At 40.0% G+C, this 21,037-nt stretch overlaps 3 protein-coding genes across 3 annotated transcripts; 2 read left to right on the forward strand and 1 right to left on the reverse strand.

The window, feature by feature from the left end:
- Window positions 1–674: 674 nt before the first annotated feature.
- Window positions 675–5,273, reverse strand: LOC139209485 (cytosolic sulfotransferase 3-like). Its single transcript, XM_070839208.1, has 8 exons — window positions 5,184–5,273; window positions 3,850–3,988; window positions 3,574–3,702; window positions 2,554–2,654; window positions 2,319–2,445; window positions 2,131–2,228; window positions 1,205–1,379; window positions 675–1,085 (listed from the first exon to the last, which is right to left on the reverse strand). Exons 2-8 carry the CDS (start codon window positions 3,986–3,988, stop codon window positions 940–942), a joined length of 915 nt encoding a protein of 304 aa, XP_070695309.1. The 5' UTR covers window positions 5,184–5,273; the 3' UTR covers window positions 675–939.
- A 2,416-nt stretch (window positions 5,274–7,689) lies between these two features.
- Window positions 7,690–11,458, forward strand: LOC139209408 (cytosolic sulfotransferase 3-like). The gene is made up of 8 exons (XM_070839110.1): window positions 7,690–7,824; window positions 8,256–8,385; window positions 8,917–9,045; window positions 9,661–9,761; window positions 9,984–10,110; window positions 10,206–10,303; window positions 10,402–10,576; window positions 10,672–11,458. Exons 1-8 carry the CDS (start codon window positions 7,804–7,806, stop codon window positions 10,782–10,784), a joined length of 894 nt encoding a protein of 297 aa, XP_070695211.1. The 5' UTR covers window positions 7,690–7,803; the 3' UTR covers window positions 10,785–11,458.
- Window positions 11,459–12,572: 1,114 nt separating this feature from the next.
- wdr46 (WD repeat domain 46) lies at window positions 12,573–19,960 on the forward strand. The gene is made up of 14 exons (XM_070839532.1): window positions 12,573–12,632; window positions 13,461–13,634; window positions 14,669–14,749; window positions 14,845–14,957; window positions 15,095–15,182; window positions 15,310–15,371; window positions 16,294–16,398; window positions 16,481–16,631; window positions 17,272–17,507; window positions 17,886–18,039; window positions 18,269–18,416; window positions 18,868–19,058; window positions 19,186–19,299; window positions 19,402–19,960. The coding sequence occupies exons 1-14, from the start codon at window positions 12,573–12,575 to the stop codon at window positions 19,519–19,521; spliced, it is 1,797 nt and encodes a 598-aa protein (XP_070695633.1). The 3' UTR covers window positions 19,522–19,960.
- Window positions 19,961–21,037: the final 1,077 nt, after the last annotated feature.

Below are 21,037 nucleotides of genomic sequence, written 5' to 3' on the forward strand. Positions count from 1 at the left end.
GCCCTTGTTGTGACTCCTCAAGTACCGATGATGAAAGGAAACGTCCGATGACAACAACTTGTTGCATAAAAATAGGCTTATTATAAAAAGATCAGTTGTCTAACAGGCACCATGGAAGCCTGGGAAGACGCTAAGCCAATTCTAGGTACAGACAGCGTAACCTTCAGCCAAATCTGCCGTCTCTGTCCTCGTCTTCCCTGAGCCAATTCTCTGGTCACCTTTTAGACCCTTTTTGACCACCTAGCTCAACATCTGGTGTCTTCGTTTAAAAGTAAAGGAATGCAACATAAACATCCACATCCTTCTGTGTGCAGATAAGGGGGCAAAGGTCAGGTCACTCCTTGCCTAGGTCATGCTTTCCAAGGTCTGACTCCTTTAGATAAGCAGTCACAAAGCAGGCACAAACACCAAGTAAACCCAATAATAGATCACACCCTCTAAATGCACATACCAGATACCACACCCTCATTGGGCAACCTCCTTTTAAAAATGAACAAATCACCTGCTGAGTATAACTGAAAATTGTTTTCTTTCAATAGTAAGACTTGAATCAATCAGGAGTCAGTACAGAGATACCTAATTGTGATTTGACAGAGTTTACAGTGATCCATAGTGTGAAAGCTACAGTCAATTTTCACAAATCATACTTATATTGATTTGCAGCTGTTATATACAACACAAATGTAAATACAGTACTGTGTAAAATACACCTGAATTCCCATAATCAAGATTCCAGAGTAAAAGAAGGTTTAACATGGGTAGAGCTCATTAACATCAAAGTTTTGTATTGATCAAGCTTTGATTTTTGTTTTAATTCTATCATTATTTTATAACATAGACATCAACTATAAAGAGAAATGTCCTGCACTGACTAGACAATATCCTTGTCAATCAAATTTAACATCAGATTTTGTAGCATCAGTCAATGTTATTATCAGATTAATCACATGTCGGTACTCTTTCTGATGCACAGGAAACTTCAGAACGAAACTGCAGTGTAGGATTCTTCATTTTTCCCTTGTAGTCCTCATTAAACTGTTCATCCTGGGCCACAGTGAAATGGGTCTTCCAGTCACCAACCTTCCCTGGAGACGCAAGGAGCATCATTCAGGTAATTTAATGAAATCAGTGACACATGGTCTGAGCAGATTTTGGTGCAAAAAGAGAAAAAAACTTCTTTCCCAGAAGGTATTTTCCACTGTACCTTTTCTCATGAAGAGAGACACCTTCTGATTCATGATTTGGACAGTGGAAAAGTTGGTCATCTTGTTTTGTTTCATGTTGTCAAACTTAACTCCAGTTAAGACTCTTTCCTTCTCCTCAGCTGAAGGAGACAAACCAAGGAAGGAACAAAGTTGGTCCATCTCTCGTCCAGAGTCCTGCAGAAAATGTAGCAATCTCAGCGTCAGTCTTTCTGACTGAAATCCAGTTTTTGAACGCTACATTATTCTCATTAACACATCTCAGTTTTGTATACACCGTACCAAAACTCTTTGGCAAAAGAATAGTTCTACATTTTGGGAATCGTCATGATGTCGGCCTCAGGTGTTCCTCAGCTGTCTCCAGCCACTCCTCTCTTCCCTCAGGCCCATGGAGCCCTCTGGACTTTCTATTCCCCATTCATCCACCAGATACGGTCAGACTCAAATGAACAGGCCCCCTCCTGTTGGGGTCTGTTGTAGAGGGGATCTGATGTGCAATGGGCCAGCAGCCCTCTACAGGTTTTACCGTCACAAGAGACACAAGAGTGAGTCCCGTACTTGAATCCCCACACAGTTTTACAGGAGGTTATGTGTTGGACTATTTCCAGTGACTTTCTGCCGCCTCTGCTGGTGACTTTAAGACGCCTGGAGGACCCAGGCTCTCATTTAGCTTCATATTAGCTGTACAGACAGAGTGGTGGCATCTTATCATCTTATCATATTTCCTAAAAGGTCAAACTACTCCTGTCATTATACAGCCTGTTATCATTTTTTAAACAGAGCTGTAAACATTAATGACCACCAGGTACAAAACATTTCTAATGAATAAAACAGTATATAAAACATTTTTAAAGAGAAGTTTCTTCATGAGGAAGAAATTAATTTGTTAATAGTTCTGAAGCTCACACATTCAAACAGCTCAACTCACCTCAATCAGATCTTCATAGAACATGTAGTGAAGTTTTGAATAAGTCTGCTTTTTTCCCCACCAGCCATTCACGTGGTCATACCACGAGCCAAACACCACTGAAGCCACAGGATAGATAATATATCAGAGGACATTTAGGAAATGTGGTGACTTTGTGTCTCCTTACACTAAACCAACTTTTAACTCACCTTTCCCTTCCATGAAACTCTGTAGAAAGGTGCTCCAGTCCCCTGGATCCGGCTGGGCATTGTTCATGCGGCCAAAGTGGAAATAGGACACGGCACTGTCCTTTGCATTACGAGCCACATACACTATCTACACAAAGAGAAAACACTTAATTATAACCAATCAGCATCATAATGAAGCACGGTTTATAGCTTTCATATTGCTCAGGCTAAGTGATGTATCTGCACGGCTTTTTACCCTGCAGTTCTGCTCCCAGAAGGACTTGGGTATGAACTGGACTGGCAGATGAGTTTTAATGAGACGTGGAGTGGTGGGAAGCTGGTCTGCCAAGTCTTTGCCTTTTTTGAAGAGGAGCATCAGTCAGTAGCTGATTGCATGCATAGACACTCTACATTTAATAGAACATAACTAATAACCAAAACACTTGTAATTTGCTTCTGAGACTTTTACTTGGCTTCATGAGTTTACACACTGACAAGCACTAATTATACAAGTACTCTTTAAAAATGATACTTTAGGTAGCTATAGCCTTTAGTCTTATACTAACAATCAAGTGACAATGTGAAAACAATGTGAAAGAGGTTGCTTGCAAAGATGAACCCACAGAGAATTATCATGTGCTGTCCTCAGAGCTTTTAAAGTGAGCTTTAGCTCATTATTTGGCCGCCCAGCCCACAATTTTACTGTTTTGGATCAGTCTCACCGATCTCAAAGCTCTTAACAGTTGTTTTTAAAAGCTACTGTGCTACCTTCTCAGCCCCAAGGGGCAGATAAGACAATGTTTGCAGCTGTCCATAGTGGGACATTTAGCAGCTAAAGAGCCAGGTATATCCCCCTGGAGTTGGTAGGAATAAAAACAGAGATAAAATACAATGTGAGGTGATATGCAGGTGTTTTTTTCAGCTGTTGCCTAGTTGCCAAAAACTCATTATCAGTCTTTATGTTGATTTGTTGAACTTATTAGCAAACAGTCGCCTATTTACATATCCAGCAGCCCTTTCACTACGTCTCACACACACGACTGAATAGCTTACATGTGTGCAATCAATACTGATCTGAGGCAGTTGGTTCAATTTCAGGACTTTGTACAGGGTCAAAGTGGGTGAAATAAACCTCACTCACTGCAGTAATGTGCACACAACAATCATAATGAAAAGAATATGGAGCAAAGTGCAACAAACAAGTGGAGTTTGCATTTTGTGCTTTTTTACACTGTAACATAAAGACGTCTGAGTGACTGTCACCAGGTGATTCAACCTGCAGGCCGAGAAGGTAAGCTAATCTCCAGAAACGGCACTCTCTCATGAAGGGGAATGGACGACTGACGCTCTGGACACCTCTGCCCAAAATACAGAAGATCCAGGATGTAAGAGACCCATGTTGTTCCTGAGATTAAAACACATAAATACATTCTCCTCAGTGAACAGAGGAAACATGAAGTATAAATCCAGGGCATTTATTAACATTAAATGATACAATTAAAAGCATAACTATGATGCTGGAATTTCCACACTTTTACATGCACAACCTCACCTGCTTTAGGGTAAGTGGCTATAACAATATCATCTGGTCTCGCTTTGAAGTTCTGTACGTTGTCCCAGTTGTCAGTGAAGTATGTGGTCATGGGGACTCCGTGGAAGTCAAACATTGTTGGCCGACGGGGTGGCTCCATCTGCGAGATTGACTTATTTTAAATTTGAAATACCAAATATGAAATTTTGAGTGTTATTCATGCTGCCAGGGCTGATTCACATACTGAAACTGTCACAATCTCTTCAGCCACACTCTCTCCTCCAGCCCCTTGCTCACTTCGCCCAGGCTATATGCTTCCCTCCAGCTCCCCGGACCTTGAGCTGTTGACCAAATGCCCTCAGACTTTCTCTTCCTGACTCCTCCACCCATCCACACACCTGTTCCCACAACACTTAAAAACAGATCTGCTAAGTTCTGATAAGATTGTGGCACAAAGAAAAATTAGATAAATACAAGCGCCTGGAGTGGCCACACAAATAAGTTGACTTGAAGTTCTCTAGATAACTGCTGCAGCACACACTCTCTACTCATTGGCAGCAACTACAATAAGCACATGAAAAAATGAATATGGAAATGATGTGTTAAAATGGCTTGGAGAATATTTGCATGGCATGAACTGTAACTTCAGAGGCATGAGGCCAGAAAAACATCACAACACTGGTCATTTAAATCTTTCAAATAACATACTTCAAACCCTATTATGTTCCTTTTCGTGCATATTTAGCCTGCTGCACTGCTACAGTGTTTTGGATAATCTAAACTAAAGAAGTGAGCATGTTGTGCAATACTCACTGTGACATGCTGCACAACTTCCTGAAATGAATGTAGGCGTGTAAATACTGTTGCCTTGTGTCATATTATTAGCTTTGAGTCAGACTGTTAAAACACGTGAGCCGCTGTTATCAGGTCAGAGGTAAAATGTATGTCCTCACAAAGTCAAAGTTAAATCAGGTCACACAACACCGAAGATGTCAGTGAGACACAAAATAAAAAAGTTTGATCTCTGCACACAGACCGTAATTGTAAAAGGGTGAATTCTATATTAGTTTGTTGCACACATAAAAAGAAGTACCTCATAAACCCCATTGTCATTTTTGAGGACTTTGTAATTTGTATATGGAGAAAACACAAGGTGTACTTGTTTTTATGTATTTGAAATACTTGAAAAAAACTGATTGAGGGTCTGGTGCGGTTTATTCTGTTTCATTACAGTTCATAGATCAACATGCTAGGACTCAAACAAACAAAATAACACATTAAACTCTTTTAGCACCTAAGTTAGCAAATAGAATAAATTCAAAATTATTAGACACAAATAAATACAATTAACATACCTTATTGTGACCGTGGAGCTGAACTCCTGTTACAGTCTACTCTCCCTATTTAGCCTTATCAATATCACTTGTTTCTCTCCCTGTGCTCTGGCGCTCTGTCCGCCCTTTCTGCACCATTTCCTTCCTTGTTCAGAGTCAGTTAATGTTACATGCACACAGTGTCTTTTCAAAATAAACTTCCTGGAACAAATAATTAGTCATCATATGGGTAATCTTTATAAACAGATTCTATATCTATATATCTGTTTTCCATATCAGTAAGCAACACCCGACACAGTGACACATATACCCTTATACATTTCTTAAGCATTCTTTCATTTTGGTCGAATTATCATTCCCCACACGTATGTTTCAAACTGTGTTAATACTGACTTGAATTTAACTCTACTGGAAGTCTATTCCGCGCTATCGCAGCCATGTGCAAACACATATTTTGCCTAGAATAGGTCTTGAATCTAAATGGCACAATATCTGTGGCCCTGCCTCTAGCTGAACAGCCATGAGAGTCCCTATGAAAAAAAAATCATAAAATACCTAGGCCCATTACCTTGCAGGATCTTATACTCTCAATTTCAGCTGCCTTACTCTATTTACTACTGTCAACCATTTCAATTTCTTAAATTCAGAATGGTCAGTATGAGTTATCTGACTAAGAATCAATAACAGCCTGACCAGTTTATTTTGAGCTGTTTGAAGTTTAGTTTTAATACCCTTGTGTCAAATTAAAACTGATGCTAACATTTCAAGGGCTTCCTCATTGAAAAATGGGCCTTGTGCACCAGTTATTTGATTTTATGGTTTGCCTTGGTGATACTTCTTTGCTGCATGATCTCTCCCCTCAAAGATCTATCCAGTTCACAGCCCAAATATTTAACATAAATGTTGGCTGAAATCAGAGTGTCTTGCACCATAACACTGAGCTCAAAGGAGTTATTTATCTTTGAATCATATAGTATAGGTTGAGTTTCCCCAAGGTGCAAGGACAATTTATTTTTGCACAGATGGCTACTGATGCTTTTGATCCCTGACTTCCTCCCCTAGTGTCTGGGACTGAAAGCAAACTGCCTTGATATATACTCAACACTTGAAATGAGCGGTTACTTTGAAATTCATCAGCTTTCACGCTTTGTTAGAGCATATGAGCATAAGCCCTTATGTCTGCCCAGTTAGCTTAACATAGCATTTTGAGTTCAGGCATTTCTCATCTATGTTAATATATTATGCAATGTATATCTTGTCTTAGTTTTATCCCCAGTGACTGTTTAAATGGACGATGGGTAACACCCCTGAGTATCTGCTCTTTGGTCCAGTGAGAGTAGGTAGCTTAGCGTAGTTTAAGTTAAGTGAGGTCAGGGCAAGGGAATGGTGTCAACCTCCCGAGGGCTCAGTAGATTTATGACAGGTCTAAAAGTACCTACAGGTTAAAACATGAAATGTGAACATGAATAGTGAGCTTCCAAGGCAAGGCTCACCCAACTTTTGGTGCTTTTAACTTTCTACTGAAAACTTGCCAATGAGAGAGGGTGAAAATAACATGTTTAGTAAGTCAGTATATTGTACTGTATTGTCCTCTTCTGTCTGATAAAGTCATTATGTAAAGACATCCTTTACTTTTGCACAACCTTTTTTTGTGAAGGTTTCATACTCCTGAGCAAAAGTAATCCATGATTCCAGCTCTTCTTTATCTGAAAGTTGATAGTTAACCATGTAATGTGGAACTGTCACTGAAACACTGTAACATATTCACATTTGTTCTTTCCCCTGGGTGACTGCTTGTGTGAGGACTTTTCTTCCTTCCTTCCCAGACTCATTGAAAACTGGCCAAAACTCTTTATCTGCACATCTGGGGCAAAGGGGAAGGCACACCATAGTCATACTGTTCTGTAATGGGTCTAAGCAGCTCAGTCCAAAACAAATTTGTGCCTCCCCGATTGATGTCCTGAATATTATTTACAGAATATTTAATTTGCCTGGACAAAGCTGTAGATCTTAGAAAAGCTCTGCAAAAAAAAAAGTTAGACTTTGTTCCACCCATGTGTTATTACCTCAGAGAGATTTTAAATAATAAAGAATGACATGTGTTTTGGGTTGAACTCTCAGACAGTGGGGAGACAATTCCCAAGAGGCTGGCATTGTTTAAATGTGCACACAGTGTGTTCAAGCCCAACACTTTTGCAATAACTTAAAGACTATTTTCGACTATTCTGGATAAATAATGTATGAAAGTAGTCAAACTTTTTAACGGTCATATGGGATTGCTGAGACTTATCTATGCATCTTTCCTGTTCAAATTCTTGAAACCCAAACCGGCATATCATCGTAAGCATGATCACACTGAGCTGGGTGAAGTTGGTTCTTGACAAATTAGAAATAATGTTACATGTAAAGTTACACATGATGTGCTCTCTTTGTATTCCTCTTACGAATAAAGGTTAAAAGCCCAGAAATCTGCACGGGTAGGGAGGGGCTGTACTTTCACACTGCTGGGGCTGGGCTAACAATCACAGTGTTATGTAAGGAGAAGAGAGAGGAGGGAAAATAGTTTGCTCGTCCTGGAAAACTTGCAGCAGCAGAGGAGAAAAGTATTGGAAATACAGCAGAGGAACCAGCAACAATCAGCATGTCAGTTGATCAAGACAAGGTATGTCACTAAGTTAACCTCCATTTAAAGTTACAGCAAAGTAAAGTGGGGTAGCTTACTTATAAAACATGCAATGTTTAGCTAATGAAAATGAACTTGTAGATTGAAGCCATACATTAATGAAACTGATGTTTGTCATTTCTGATGGGTTTTATTTTCATCTGTAAGCAACATTGTAAGTGATGTGCTATCTTGTCCAGATCTGCCTCAGAAAATATATTTGAATCTCAAGGGATATAGAATAGCTAACCCTTTACCTTCATGGTAAAGCTATGCATTTTCAATTTGTTGTAAAAGAAGAAGTTGCTAGCTTTAATCTTCAAACAATCTAGCTTCACTCTTCTCCACAATCAAATAGCTACAAATGGATTATTCTCACTCCGTGATCAGTTGTCTTTATTTTCAGTTTTTACTTTTCTGTGTTTTAAAAGGTGGTTCGGCCAGAACTGTTTGATTTTCATGGAGTCTCAATGAGCCACTATTTCACAGACAACTGGGAGAACATTCAAAACTTCAAAGCCAGACCGGATGACATACTTATTGCGACATACCCCAAAGCAGGTCAGTCCACCATCGTGAACGGTCAGTGGAAATGCTTTAAGATTAGATAAGATAAGATAAGCCTTTATTAGTCCCACATTGGGCAGCAAAGAACAAGAACAACAGTGCAAATATAAGTTAAACAACAGGTGCCTATATAAGTAGAATATAATATAAAATAGAATAAAAAAGCTATGCAGTATATACAAATATAACAAAGAGATTGCGCTGTAGTAGAATGGATGAACTGATGAATTATTGCACCAGTCAGAAAAACGGCAGATGCTACCAGAGAGTCATAGAAGGTCCTGAGGAGAGGGCCCTGCACTCCAAAGGACCTTAGCTTCCTGAGGAGGAACAGTCTGCTGTTTCCCTTTTTAATCAAAGCGTCTGTATTGTCTGACCAGTCCAGTCTATTGTTCAGGTGAACACCCAGGTACTTGTAAGATGGTCCAATCTCTACGTCTGTTCCCCGGATGCTCACTGGTGTGGGTGGAGAGCTCATAAAAGATGTGCCTACAGAAGTGACACAAGTTTTTCACTTTCTTTCAGGAACCACCTGGGCCTCCTACATCCTCGACCTGCTGTATTTTGGTCAGACAGCCCCAGAGCGTCAGACATCCATCCCAATCTATACACGAGTACCTTTCTTGGAGATTGCTGTCCCGTCAATGGATTCAGGTTAGTTTTCATCAATCGTTTTCAACTCGTTTTAACTCGTATTCTTAAGTATTAAACTCTGCATTGAAATTAAAGTTATGGTACTTCATCTTCAAATACACCCCCCAGCATATGAAAAGACATTCATAGCCAGTTGACCACTGATGTGCTCAATGGAAAACACTGGTATGGTACAGTGGTCAAGTAGCCCGAATCTCATCAGAAATTATAGCTCTCCTAAGTCTCCTCCTCTTACTCTCACTCCTGTTTCTCTGTCTCTCAGCTCAGCTCATCTGTGGCACTTTTACTGATAAAGCTCTGATTATTGATTCAACAACTGTGCAACACATTTTTCCCGTTGTCAGGAATCAGACTGGACAGAGGGAGATTTACGTTTAGCATTTGCATGATTGTTCCTAACGTCTTTATGCAAAAAGTGTGGTTTACAGCCACAGTGTAAAATAGGAAATGCGCTTGTATTGTAGGTATTTGGTACATGAGTTACAGGTTGTGGTCATTGTGTCTTAAGTGTCAGGCTTAATGTGTAAACAACTGAGAAAAAAAAGATAAAAGAAAAACTGAACGCACTTTGCAAGATCAGGGGATTTCTTACTCTTTCTATACTTCTTAATACAGGAAAACAGCTGGCGGACAAGCTCCCCACCACTCCTCGACTCATTAAAACTCATTTTCCAGTCCAGTTTGTGCCAAAGTCCTTTTGGGAGCAGAACTGCAAGGTGCGTCGCTTGTGTGTTGTTTCAGTTCCATCAATCTATGATCACAAGCTGTTGAAAAAGAGGACGAAGCTACTTTTAACAGCGGCATTAAGGACTCATGTTTCATTTACAGACTGATGGAGAGAAAAAGCAGAATGTTAAGTATGTCTGCCTCAAGTGTGTAAAAGTATATCATGTTTCATGTAATGTTGGTCTTCAGATAAGTGCTCTCTTCTTCTGTAGATAGTCTACATTGCCCGCAATGCCAAAGACAACATGGTGTCTTATTTTCACTTTGATCGCATGAACATGATTCAGCCAGAGCCTGGAGACTGGAGCAGCTTCCACCGGAGATTCATGGAGGGAAAAAGTATGTATGAACTATTATGACAAAGTTGTTTTTATTGGAACAGAGATGCAGAGATTTCTACTGCAGCGCTTTCATGTATTGTTCTGTGGCCTCAGTGGTGTTTGGATCCTGGTATGACCATGTGAGCGGCTGGTGGAAGAAGAAGCAGACTTACTCAAAACTCCATTACATTTTCTATGAAGATATGGTTGAGGTATTTCAATTGTTTTTGTGGGTTCTTCCTTCTCAGGCTACTTTTCTAAAGCTCTCCTCTGGCTGGCGATAATGAAGTGATGCCTGTTGTGTTTCCAGGACACTAGGGGGGAAATAGACAAACTCTGCTCCTTCCTTGGACTGTCTCCTTCAGTCGAGGAAAAGGATAGAATTACAGGTGGAGTGAGCTTTGATAATATGAAAAAGAACAACATGACCAACTACTCTACAATCCAAGTTATGGATTTCAAAATTTCTCCCTTCATGAGAAAAGGTAACTCGATAAATGACAAGATGTGTGTGACATGAAACAAAATCAGATCTCCACCTTCAGCTAAAACACCTGGTTGACTCTCTGTGGTTCTGCAGGGAAGGTCGGAGACTGGAAGAACCATTTCACTGTGGCGCAGAATGAAGAGTTTGATGAAGACTACAAGAAAAAGATGAAGGACTCCACACTTCAGTTCCGCACTGAACTCTGAACAGGACTGGACAGGCGGTGTTTCTGTGTACATGACTGACTGGACATGTGGCATTTCTGTGAAAAATTCAAGTTATAGTTTCTTGAAATGTGATAGCAGAGCTGTGCAATGTGACTTCTCCTTAATTGTATCTGAATTAATGTTTTTTTTTTAAATAATTGAATCTTCATAATGTCTGAATGTGAATATTTCTGACATAATAAGCGAATATATGTGTAGAAAACAGAATAATTAACCATAGATTTAATTAACGATCTCTGTTTCATTCTCTTTGGCGGCACCCTTGGCGATAAGCAGTTATTACATTGATTTTGGACCTCACAGAGAACCAAACAGCGTTTGTGCTGACAGTAGCAGAACAGTGAATTTGTTTGTCTTTTTTTTGTTTGTTGGCCGATGGATGCCTCTTGTGACTCTTCTCAAGAATGACAACTCGACACCCAATTCGTAATACCAAAGGACACTGCAAATGGAAGGCCTACAGGCTCAGTCGCCGTTGCATCAACTCAACCAGCGACAGATAGTGACTTTTATTTAGGTTTAAGACATTTATTTAACTGAAAACCTTTGAAATAGTCGTTTGAGTTAGTATCATGTCCACCATATTATCCAAATAACTGTTAGTGACTCTTCACATGAATGAAACGTAAATGTGTAATTAAAGAACACTGCTTTGCAGAAATTAAACAGACTTTAAACAATGAGTAACCCACGGTCTTCATCAGGACTAGTAACAGCTCTCGGGTCTATCATGGTGAGCTTCAGCTGCCTGGCCATCAGAGTAGCACTGGATAATAGGCCTGTTTCACAGCAGACAGTCTGACTTGTCATAGGGGAGAGAAGCACAGATGTTAACTATCAACATAAACAACGGCCCAGCTAAGCCCTGACAGTGAGAACAGCGTGTACAAGCATCAGGAGACTAAAAGAATATTTGATTATTGACAGCTGTGCTTTTCCCACTGTGACAGGTCAAAATGTCTTCTATGAGAGAAGCCTATTGTCACAGCAGGTGCTTGGCTGTGTGGTAATCTGCATTTCCTGTGCAAACAGAATGTATGTGCTCAGTGATTCTCTCTTTCGATCTTTTTTGTGCTCCTCCCACATAAAAATAGCCGCATGTGCAATTTATGTATTTAGGTATACAACATGAGTTAAGTAGCTTTGCAATGTGTCTTGGCAAACTATGAAGTATTATTATGCATTATGTACACTTACGACATTTACTGGAAGAACAGCATTACTGGTCATTATCAAAGTCTCTGTGTTGTAGGAAACAACATTTCAGGTTTTAATTATATGTGAGTTTTCCTGCTATACCTCAGTCACCAATGATGCACCCCCACTTTTAGCTATACCTAGGCACCCATGGGTATAGTACAGTATTATCTGGTAATATATGGTAATCTATGGATAGCTTTTGCATTGTATGGTAAACTATGGTGATGTATAGTATTGTACTGCATTCTATGGTAATCTATGATATGGTACGGTAATCTCTCGTTATCTATGGTATTCTATGGGATTTAAAGGTAATGTATCTGTAATCTATGGTGCTCTATATCCAGTTATTAGTTTGTTGGATGGTGTCACGGTGATAACATCTACCACACTGAAAAAACCTTGTGGAATAGTTGATGTATCGACCGACAGCAGGAATTATTTAAAAATAAATAAATAATAAATAAATATGGTCTGTAATAGTAAAAATATTTGAAAAAATTATAAAACCGGAGGTGACGTTTTAAAATCTGACTTCACCGGAAATGAAAAACGTACACAACAAAGATGGCGTCTCCCGGTGAGGCAGCAGTGAGTGAGCCACACGTGGGAAAAAAGAAGACGAAGGTAAGTACGAATAACTCATTAGTAAAAGAAAATCTCTGCAACCGTGCCAGACGTTTAATATCACCCACTGAGACGGACTAACACGGCGCTTTTAAGGCCGACAGACGCAACGTAGCGTGTTTGCTAGCACCCCGGTTTGGACGCGTCCTGGAGGCGGCGAGCTAGTCCCGGTTCTGGGCACAAATAACAGGGCTGCCACGGGTTTGGAAAGTACTTCAAAATGCTTGGATTAAAAAAAAGTATCGACCTGGCTTGGATTTACCAATACATATAGAGGCCCTATAAGAAAGTGCTCAGATTTACCGTACCGGAGTCTCTGAGTTTGCTTTAAACACATCACATGCTAATATGTTTATGTTTTGTGGTGGTGACTACTGATGTAAAGGAAAAGGTGCACTATGGTCATAATGAGGCCAGCAAAAAGTTCAAACTGTGTTTGTTGGTCTTAATTTGCAAAATTAAGTCATAATTCTGAGAAGTCTTTTATTCAGGGTTACATTGATCTGTCAAATCTTCATCCTGATGGAATAAACAGATTTTTGTCCTAATTTTCCACGATGGTGCCAGGCCTCAAATGTCTATTACCATCTAATTAAGATAAATCAGTCAAGTCTTTGTATAGTACTGTGCTGGGTTAGACTGGTACATGTGAACATCTGTGTGAATTATTGTTCCTTCATTTTGAAATAATTTCCCCCTGAAAAGTCCATGAAATGTATTCTCACAACTAGAGTGTCAGTCTTCAATAAACATACTAAACTTTGCTCACTATCCTCAGTCACTACTGTCACTACTGCTAACTCACTACCGTCTGCTCCGCCCTAACAGCCTACAGCCCGTTACTGGCAGGAGCCACAGCCACAGCCACAGGAGCAGGAGAAAGATGAAAGCAAAGGAGAAAAAGGTGGAGAAAAGACTGAACAGGGTCTGCAAAAGACCAACAAAGAAAAGAGAAGACCACAAGATGAGGATAAAAGAGACGCAAAGAAATTCATATCAGGGGTAAGTGAATGAAAGGGGTTGTTGTGTGACCGAATTAGCATTCAGAGAAGTTGGGAAATGTACCTGCCAAACATACCAAAATATTTTTTGTTCAAAGCCAAAGTAGCTTTAAGGTTATTTAAATTAGTTGTATTCCACATTGCCTGACAGTATCATATGTACATCAGTCTGTGGAGTGGAGCTCCATGTGTTTCCTCATTCTGTGAATTGTGCGTAGTTTAGTAGTTTTAGACACATTTCCCCAAAATTAATCCTGACATTAAGTATCTTTGGAATTGTTGTGTGTTATTAATACAGCAACACTGACTGAGGAATCTGCTCAAATTTCTACTTTCAATGTGAACAAAAAATGTCATGCAAATCAAAGTAATATTACTGTGGAAAGAAACAATTGGAGTTTGTCTCAAACTCATGTGGTGACTCCAGAGCCCTGCAGTGAATGAAGGTAATATTTGAACGATACCACAAGATGGACAGCTCATTCAGCCACTTCAGATGCTCATTTGTGCCCCGCGGTCAGACTGTACAATAGGCCACAAAGTCCCATTCCATCTGGCCAGTCAGCTTTTATATACACACGTATGTATGAGACCTCATTTAGGATCTCTACATTTTCACACTGTAAAGGCTACCCGTCTCACTGTCTGCCATTAATCACACCGCTGTCACTTTTTCCTTTTAATGTTTGTCTTTAATTACTCTTGTATAGTTTCCGTTTTTAGGGTTCTGTGCTTATTTTAGTTTTATATACCTCATATCATTTATTTTTATGTTCTGAGTTTGTCTGTACTTATTTCTGTCCTTGTGTTGCTGCAACAATTCCCCTCTGGGAATTAACGAAGGCTCATCTTAGATTACCTTATCTTATTATTGCAATACCCCAGATTCCAAACAATATGAATTTTCACGCTCTTAGTATTGATGTTATATCAATATATCTCCCAGCTACACATTAACTTATTTTAACATTACTTTTAATGTTTAACTATGTCAATCTGATGTATTTCGTCTGATTATTGTTCTTATTCCCACAGAAAGTGGACCCTTTCCCTGGATCTGTTCCTATTCCAGAAGACAGGCTGCAGAAGTTCAAGAGGAAAGATAAGATGAAAAAGGTAAACACTCCATTCTCTTTATTCAAAAATGTTGGTGAATAAGAGAAGTTAGCTGTACTAGCCAACATCTCATTCCTTTATTCCTCTCGTCCTAGCCTCGCCGCCGGCATTACAAGCTGAAAGACATGATCGCCCAATCTGAAGAAGTTTCAGAGATGGCCCAGAAACAAGCTGCCCGCTTTGACCTTCTACTCCCAGAGGATGCAGGGTAATTTTTTTTTCTTCTAAAAGTTCCTGGCTTCTATGTTTCACAGTGAATGATGTGACAGAGATTAGATGCTGAGAACTATCACTATAAGCCATTATATAAAAGCCTGGTTGTGATGCTTTTCCCTCTAATCTCAGGTTTCTAGAAGGAGATGAAGGTGAGGACACGTGCACGATCTCTCAGGAAGATATAGCCGATGCTGTGGATATAACGTCTGGGGCAAAGGTGGGGCACACTGTCTTGACACCAGTAGATGTTTTTTTTGTTATACATAATCTATTTGTTATTTGCCACTTGTTGGTTATTTGCCATTTATTCATGAGTTTTAATCTCTCTCCCACTCCCTCTTTAGTACTTTAATCTGAAACTGTCTCAGTTTGGACCATATCGAGTCGATTACAACAAGACTGGACGGTCAGTATCTCACACTCCTTACTGATGCAAACCGTGTATGAAGTCTTTGTCTAGGGGATGGTTTCATGCTATTCAGTCATGTTTGCATCACCAAGCGTCCCGGTTCAGTCTTAATGGAGGATAACAACAGGAAGATTAAAGCAACAGACTGCCACAGCTCATGATATGAGTCAGCTACCACAGTGTTAAGAGAAAATGAACCCAAGTTATTATTTAAACAATGTTTTCTTAATTTTTTTATCACCTGGGAGCAACCCAAGAAGCTGTATAACCATAGACAGACATCACCCATTGGTTTGTGGATTGCCATTCTGAAGCTTCTAGTATGGCTTTATAGGTGTTGCCATCCTTGTTTTGTTTTGAGCGAGAAGTGATGTTCATTCCGAGAGGACCGCCTTTGAAAAGCATACCCCGCTTTGTGGTCTATTTTACCGTGATTTACTAAGTGAACATCACGCTGTATTGAATCATACAATCAGACTTCTGTTTGGAGCCATTGGAGTCGCTCCCTGCTGGCCATTAGAAAGACTGCAGGTTTAAGGCACTTAAGTATTTCTACTTTTCTGACCTGGAAGCTTCGTCCACTTCTTTTATACAGTCTATGTGTAACACCTAATATGTATATTCATAATAATGTGTATTTGTAGATAGTTATTGGCCTTTTTCACAGCGTCGTCATCACAAGGAAAGCACAGGTGTAATAAATAAATGTTCACCCACAAAGGTGTTTTCACCTATGTGACTGACTCTTCACCATTGCTGAAAGACACTAAAACACACTATAGAGTATAATTCTCATTGAGTTCATCACTACAGGAAAGTACTCTCACATAAGACATTTGAGTCATTTGATCCAGTGTCTATATAGAAATATTGATTGCAATGTTTTTATGCTGTTAACAATGTGTTGTCTTTATTTTAGTCACGTGCTGCTCGGTGGGAGGAGAGGCCACCTTGCTTGCATAGACTGGCAGTCCAAAAAGTTAATGTGTGAGATAAACGTTATGGAGTCCATCAATGATGTAAAGTAAGTCATCCAGCCGTTCATTGTGCAGCACTCCACAAAGCGCAAGATTCTGTAAGTAAAATCAACCTCTGCTTGTATTTAGGTGGCTCCATACTGAGACCATGTATGCAGTAGCTCAGAAGAAGTGGCTGTATATCTACGACTCCAATGGAATAGAGCTTCACTGCATCCGCAAATTCAATGATGTCCTTCGTATGCAGTTCCTCCCCTACCACTTCTTGCTTGCCACAGCGGTGCGTTCCTTATAGGTTTTGTGCAAGATATTACCTCAATGAGTTGTCTCGTGTTAAATGCTGAATTTGCCACAAACCCCGATGTTATGAATCAGATGCTCAATTTAGAGGTTTTCTTTTAGTTTAACCTTCATTTTATTCTATTCTAAAAGTCTCATTAAGATTAAAACCTCTTGTTCAAGACCTGCCTGACCAAGAGAGCAACACTGAAGCATTGTTGTCATAATGACAATAAGGACAAATAACAAACAGGCTAAGACAACTTAACAGCTAAGACACGAGTAGACAATATTCACTTAAGATGCATAAACTCATAGCTTCCAAAACTATCTTGAGCAGGAGATTTCTAAGTCTGACACTGCAGGGCCCCCCTCAACCAAAACTGAGACACATTTTTGAAAATTGGCACCATTAAAAGTATGCCAAATCAGCCATGAATAGTTCCTGTTTGCAATGTATCCATTGATCTACAAACATCTATCATTGGATTACCTTGATACTGCTGATTCTCAGACAAGGTCTGCATTTATTCTATGATTTTTAAGCAGATTAGTGATGAGATTCTCACATTGAAAAATATGTGTATTTTGGATCGATAATCACTTCTGACAAACCCTCCCGGTCATGCTCTTGTCTTCAGAGTGCTACAAGTTTCCTGCAGTACCTGGATGTTTCTGTGGGAAAGGAGGTGGCAGCCATCTGCACCAAGACCGGCCGGCTTGACGTGATGTGCCAGAACCCCCACAATGCCATCATCCACCTGGGCCACCACAACGGGACGGTCACCCTCTGGTCGCCCAACCAGAAAGAATCGCTCGTCAAGATGCTCTGTCACCAGGGCAGCGTGCGCTCTGTCACTGTAGATCAGACGGGCACGTGAGTAACATTTACACTCTTATATACTTATATTCTTGTAGAGGCAGGATGCTGTATTGTCTGTGTATTATGTGAACAGGCTGCTTCATTCTTTGAGAGTGATATAAGTCCTGAGTCTAATCTAGCAATACATTCAGTACATCACATGTTCCTGTCAATGCAGTTTGCCATAGAAACAGTCTGTGAATCATTTAAAGTGATGGAGGCAGAACAGTGGCTGTTTAAATGTTAACAAGTCTGCAGAAGAAATTTATAAATGATAAATGGCTCTCTAGTCAGGTTGAATAAATATTACTACTTCTGTTGTGAGCAGTGAACTGCAGTTTCCTCATTGTCCACCAGAGAGCAGTGTGTTGTTAAGGTCTCCTCTTTTCACAGATACATGGTGACATCTGGCATGGATAAAAAGCTGAAGGTGTTCGACATTAGAACCTTCAAGCCCCTCAAGTCGTACTTCCTCCCTGCTGGAGCTTCCTGTTTGTCGCTGAGCCAGAGGGGGCTGCTGTCTGCAGCCACTGGGGATATAGTTCAGGTCATTATCACCAATTATTACCAATTACAGTTGTTCTTGTCCTGCTATGTCGAGTCTGTAGTGACTTCTACTGTTTATTATACAGTACAAAGTACAGGATTGCCTTAAATTCCCTGTGACACTGCAGAAAGTCATTTTTGAATAAGCCGACGATCCATAAGACAGCTCTTTTCACATTGGTAACCTTTTCACTCTGTGAATGTAATCTGTGGATGTTGTCTCCCTGCAGCTGTACAGGGATGTGTGGAGCACTCCAGTGACTAAACCCTACATGGCTCACAGGGTTCGAGGAGCAGTTTGGGGGCTGCACTTCTGTCCCTTTGAGGATGTCCTCGGGGTGGGACACGGAGAGGGTTTCACCAGCATGCTCGTACCAGGTCCTACTCAAGTTCAAATTATATTTAAATATATGATATAGTATATTTAAAAGTAGACGGAACAACAAGGTTGCACTAAATAGGTTGATGTCCGAATGAGCACAGCGTTTGATGTGGCCATGTGTGTTCCCTGGTGGCAGGGTTCGTACAGGTTCTGGAAATCCTTGAACATGCTTGAATTTTAATGTGGCGTTTTCAAGGTTTGGAAAGTATTTGGATTTTGAACAAAGTGCTTGAAAGTCTAATTCCAGCCATATAATACAGTGCTATCTGGCTGAATAGGTCACTTTTTAGGTTAACAAGAATATTTAATATAGCACAGCTGCATGGTTCTGGAAAACCTTGAAAATACATATTAGAATGCTTGAAAAGTGCCTGAATTTGATTTTGAAAAAGGTGTAGGAACCCTTCGGTGATCTTTACCTCTGCCTTTCTCCCTTTGCATTCACAGGTGCTGGAGAGCCTAACTTTGACGGTCTGGATTCAAACCCATATCGGAGTACAAAGCAGAGGCAGGAGTGGGAGGTCAAGGCCCTGCTGGAGAAGATCCAGCCAGAGCTCATTACCCTCGACCCCGCTGAGCTGGGACAGGTTGACCGCGCCAGCTTTGAGCAGAGGCACCAAGACAGAATCCAAACCCTGGTTAGTGTCTGGAAGCATCTTATTGGCACACATCAGAATTTCTCTTATATCTGCATGTTATGAAATATAGACTCCTGACCAGTAGGTGTATTATTGTTTTAAAAAAAACATTTTTTTGTCTTCCCAGGGCTTTGACCCACTCGCTAAAAAGAAATTTATTCCCAAGTATAAGAAAAAAGGGCGTAGTTCTGCTGGCAGCATCGAAAGGCGCAAGAAACAAGTGGCTCACGAGGACCACAGGGTAAGTAATCCAGAATATAAGGTAAAGATTGATGCAACCACATTTTTTCTGCTTTATCTGCAGTTTTGATTCATCTCTCTTGATGACTTGTTTACCCCTCAGGGTGCAAACAGGAAAGCAGTGGAGGACAAAGTGAGGATGGTAAAGGAGAGAAAGCAGAGGGAGATGAAAGCAGCAGTGTTATCTAGCCAGAAATCTGCTCTGGACAGATTCAAGAACTAGAAAAGGAGGACCCTTTGTGCACGCCAAAACCCAGTGATGCTGTGGGAGCGACCTTTGAACTTCATATAAAGAACACATTCTTTGGACACATTACTCCGCTGTGGGATCAAAACACAGACAGCAGATACTCTGGATGTAGCCTGCTAATAGTGTATTCATCTGTAATCAATTTTGAGTGCATGATGGGACAGTTCTATTCAATGCCTGTAGCCTGAAGCACTTCTGTCCACATGGGCGGCTAATGCGAGGTGTCATGGCAGGCAGGGGTGTCGCCCAGAATTTGTCATAAGTTGTTTTGGGTTTTTTTTTCTCTGCTGATGGAAAATTTACCACTTGTTTCTGACCTTGTCAAATGTGGCTGAACTGACTGGGTGAATTTCAGATGTTTTATATAAAATAGCCTATGTTCTCAAAATAAACATAATGCCAAGTCTCTGAATTTAATTGTGTGTTATTTGAGACAAAATATGCACCACGCTTTTGTTAACTCGTTCACAGAAGTTTAACCACTGATATGGGCACAGCCCACATTCCTCCCAGATTCTTCAGCAGGCATATTTGGGTGCTACTGCCGCCAGTAATGATCACAATTCATGAGTGGAGTCGTGTAAGTTTGGAATGATTTGTTTTTATTTGGAAAGGACAAGAATTCATAAAAGTATACATATGTTATTATATTGAGAGGAAGGCGGAAGATGAACCATGGCTCAAATAATTCAAAAAATAGTGACAACTGCAGCTTCACATTTTGAATTGTTACATTTGCATTTGCATTTGCATCCCAGTTGCATCCTGCAACTGGGATAACTGGCTTCCAGTAACGCCTTACTACTGGAATAAAGCAAACGACACCGTATGAAACACACAGTTCTTATCACTGATATTATTTGTAATATTTTACCTTGTGTGCTTTATTTGGAATACATAATCTGTCAATGTCATTTGTCGCCAGTCATTCTCACAACTTAATCTCTTACTCATTCTCTCCCACAGGATGAGTCAGACTGACCGTCGCTAGTATCAAAGTTTTCATTAGTTTATGATTTGTAAAGGACAATAGCTGGGGGACATTATGGATCATCAAGTATAAACATGAGAAGGAAGGAAAAATGTGACTTGAGTTAAGAAGGATGATGACTCCCTCAGGTGGTGAAAACACTGTCACACTCTGCTGTTACAAGTCAGATTACTTTGAATGGAGTTGGTTAATAAAATACAAATTATGTAACTAACTATGTAATCCGATTACCTTCGGATGACTTCAAAATAAAACAGTGTAAATATCACACCTTATACTCAAAAATAAATGAAGCCACAAAGATTTGTATTCCAAGAATAATCGTTGTTTTTCTCTTTCAACATCCCAAAACATTTTCAATGGCAATAAAATTAATTTAGCATATTAACATCTAATTGCACATTTTATTCTAATGTAATGTGAGCTTTTTATAGTTTTTTTGTCATCTGATCATGTAATCCTGACTACATGGAATCTGTCTTTACCTAACTCTGGCTG

The sequence above is a fragment of the Pempheris klunzingeri genome, chromosome 11, assembly GCF_042242105.1.
Source record: "Pempheris klunzingeri isolate RE-2024b chromosome 11, fPemKlu1.hap1, whole genome shotgun sequence".
Classification (NCBI taxonomy): domain Eukaryota; kingdom Metazoa; phylum Chordata; class Actinopteri; order Acropomatiformes; family Pempheridae; genus Pempheris; species Pempheris klunzingeri.

Bases quoted from the DNA above. Each gene is read 5' to 3' on its own strand.
- LOC139209408 (XM_070839110.1), top strand. From the start codon at position 7,804: ATGTCAGTTGATCAAGACAAG. The intron at 10,304-10,401 runs GTATTTCAATTG...TTGTGTTTCCAG, and splicing joins TCTATGAAGATATGGTTGAG to GACACTAGGGGGGAAATAGA. The intron at 10,577-10,671 runs GTAACTCGATAA...GTGGTTCTGCAG, and splicing joins TTCTCCCTTCATGAGAAAAG to GGAAGGTCGGAGACTGGAAG.
- wdr46 (XM_070839532.1), top strand. From the start codon at position 12,573: ATGGCGTCTCCCGGTGAGGCAGCAGTGAGTGAGCCACACGTGGGAAAA. The intron at 15,183-15,309 runs GTGGGGCACACT...CTCCCTCTTTAG, and splicing joins ATATAACGTCTGGGGCAAAG to TACTTTAATCTGAAACTGTC. The intron at 19,300-19,401 runs GTAAGTAATCCA...TTTACCCCTCAG, and splicing joins TGGCTCACGAGGACCACAGG to GGTGCAAACAGGAAAGCAGT.
- LOC139209485 (XM_070839208.1), bottom strand. From the start codon at position 3,988: ATGGAGCCACCCCGTCGGCCAACAATGTTTGACTTCCACGGAGTCCCC. The intron at 2,446-2,553 runs GTAAAAAGCCGT...CTCTTTGTGTAG, and splicing joins TCTGGGAGCAGAACTGCAGG to ATAGTGTATGTGGCTCGTAA. The intron at 2,229-2,318 runs GTGAGTTAAAAG...CTGTGGCTTCAG, and splicing joins GAGTTTCATGGAAGGGAAAG to TGGTGTTTGGCTCGTGGTAT.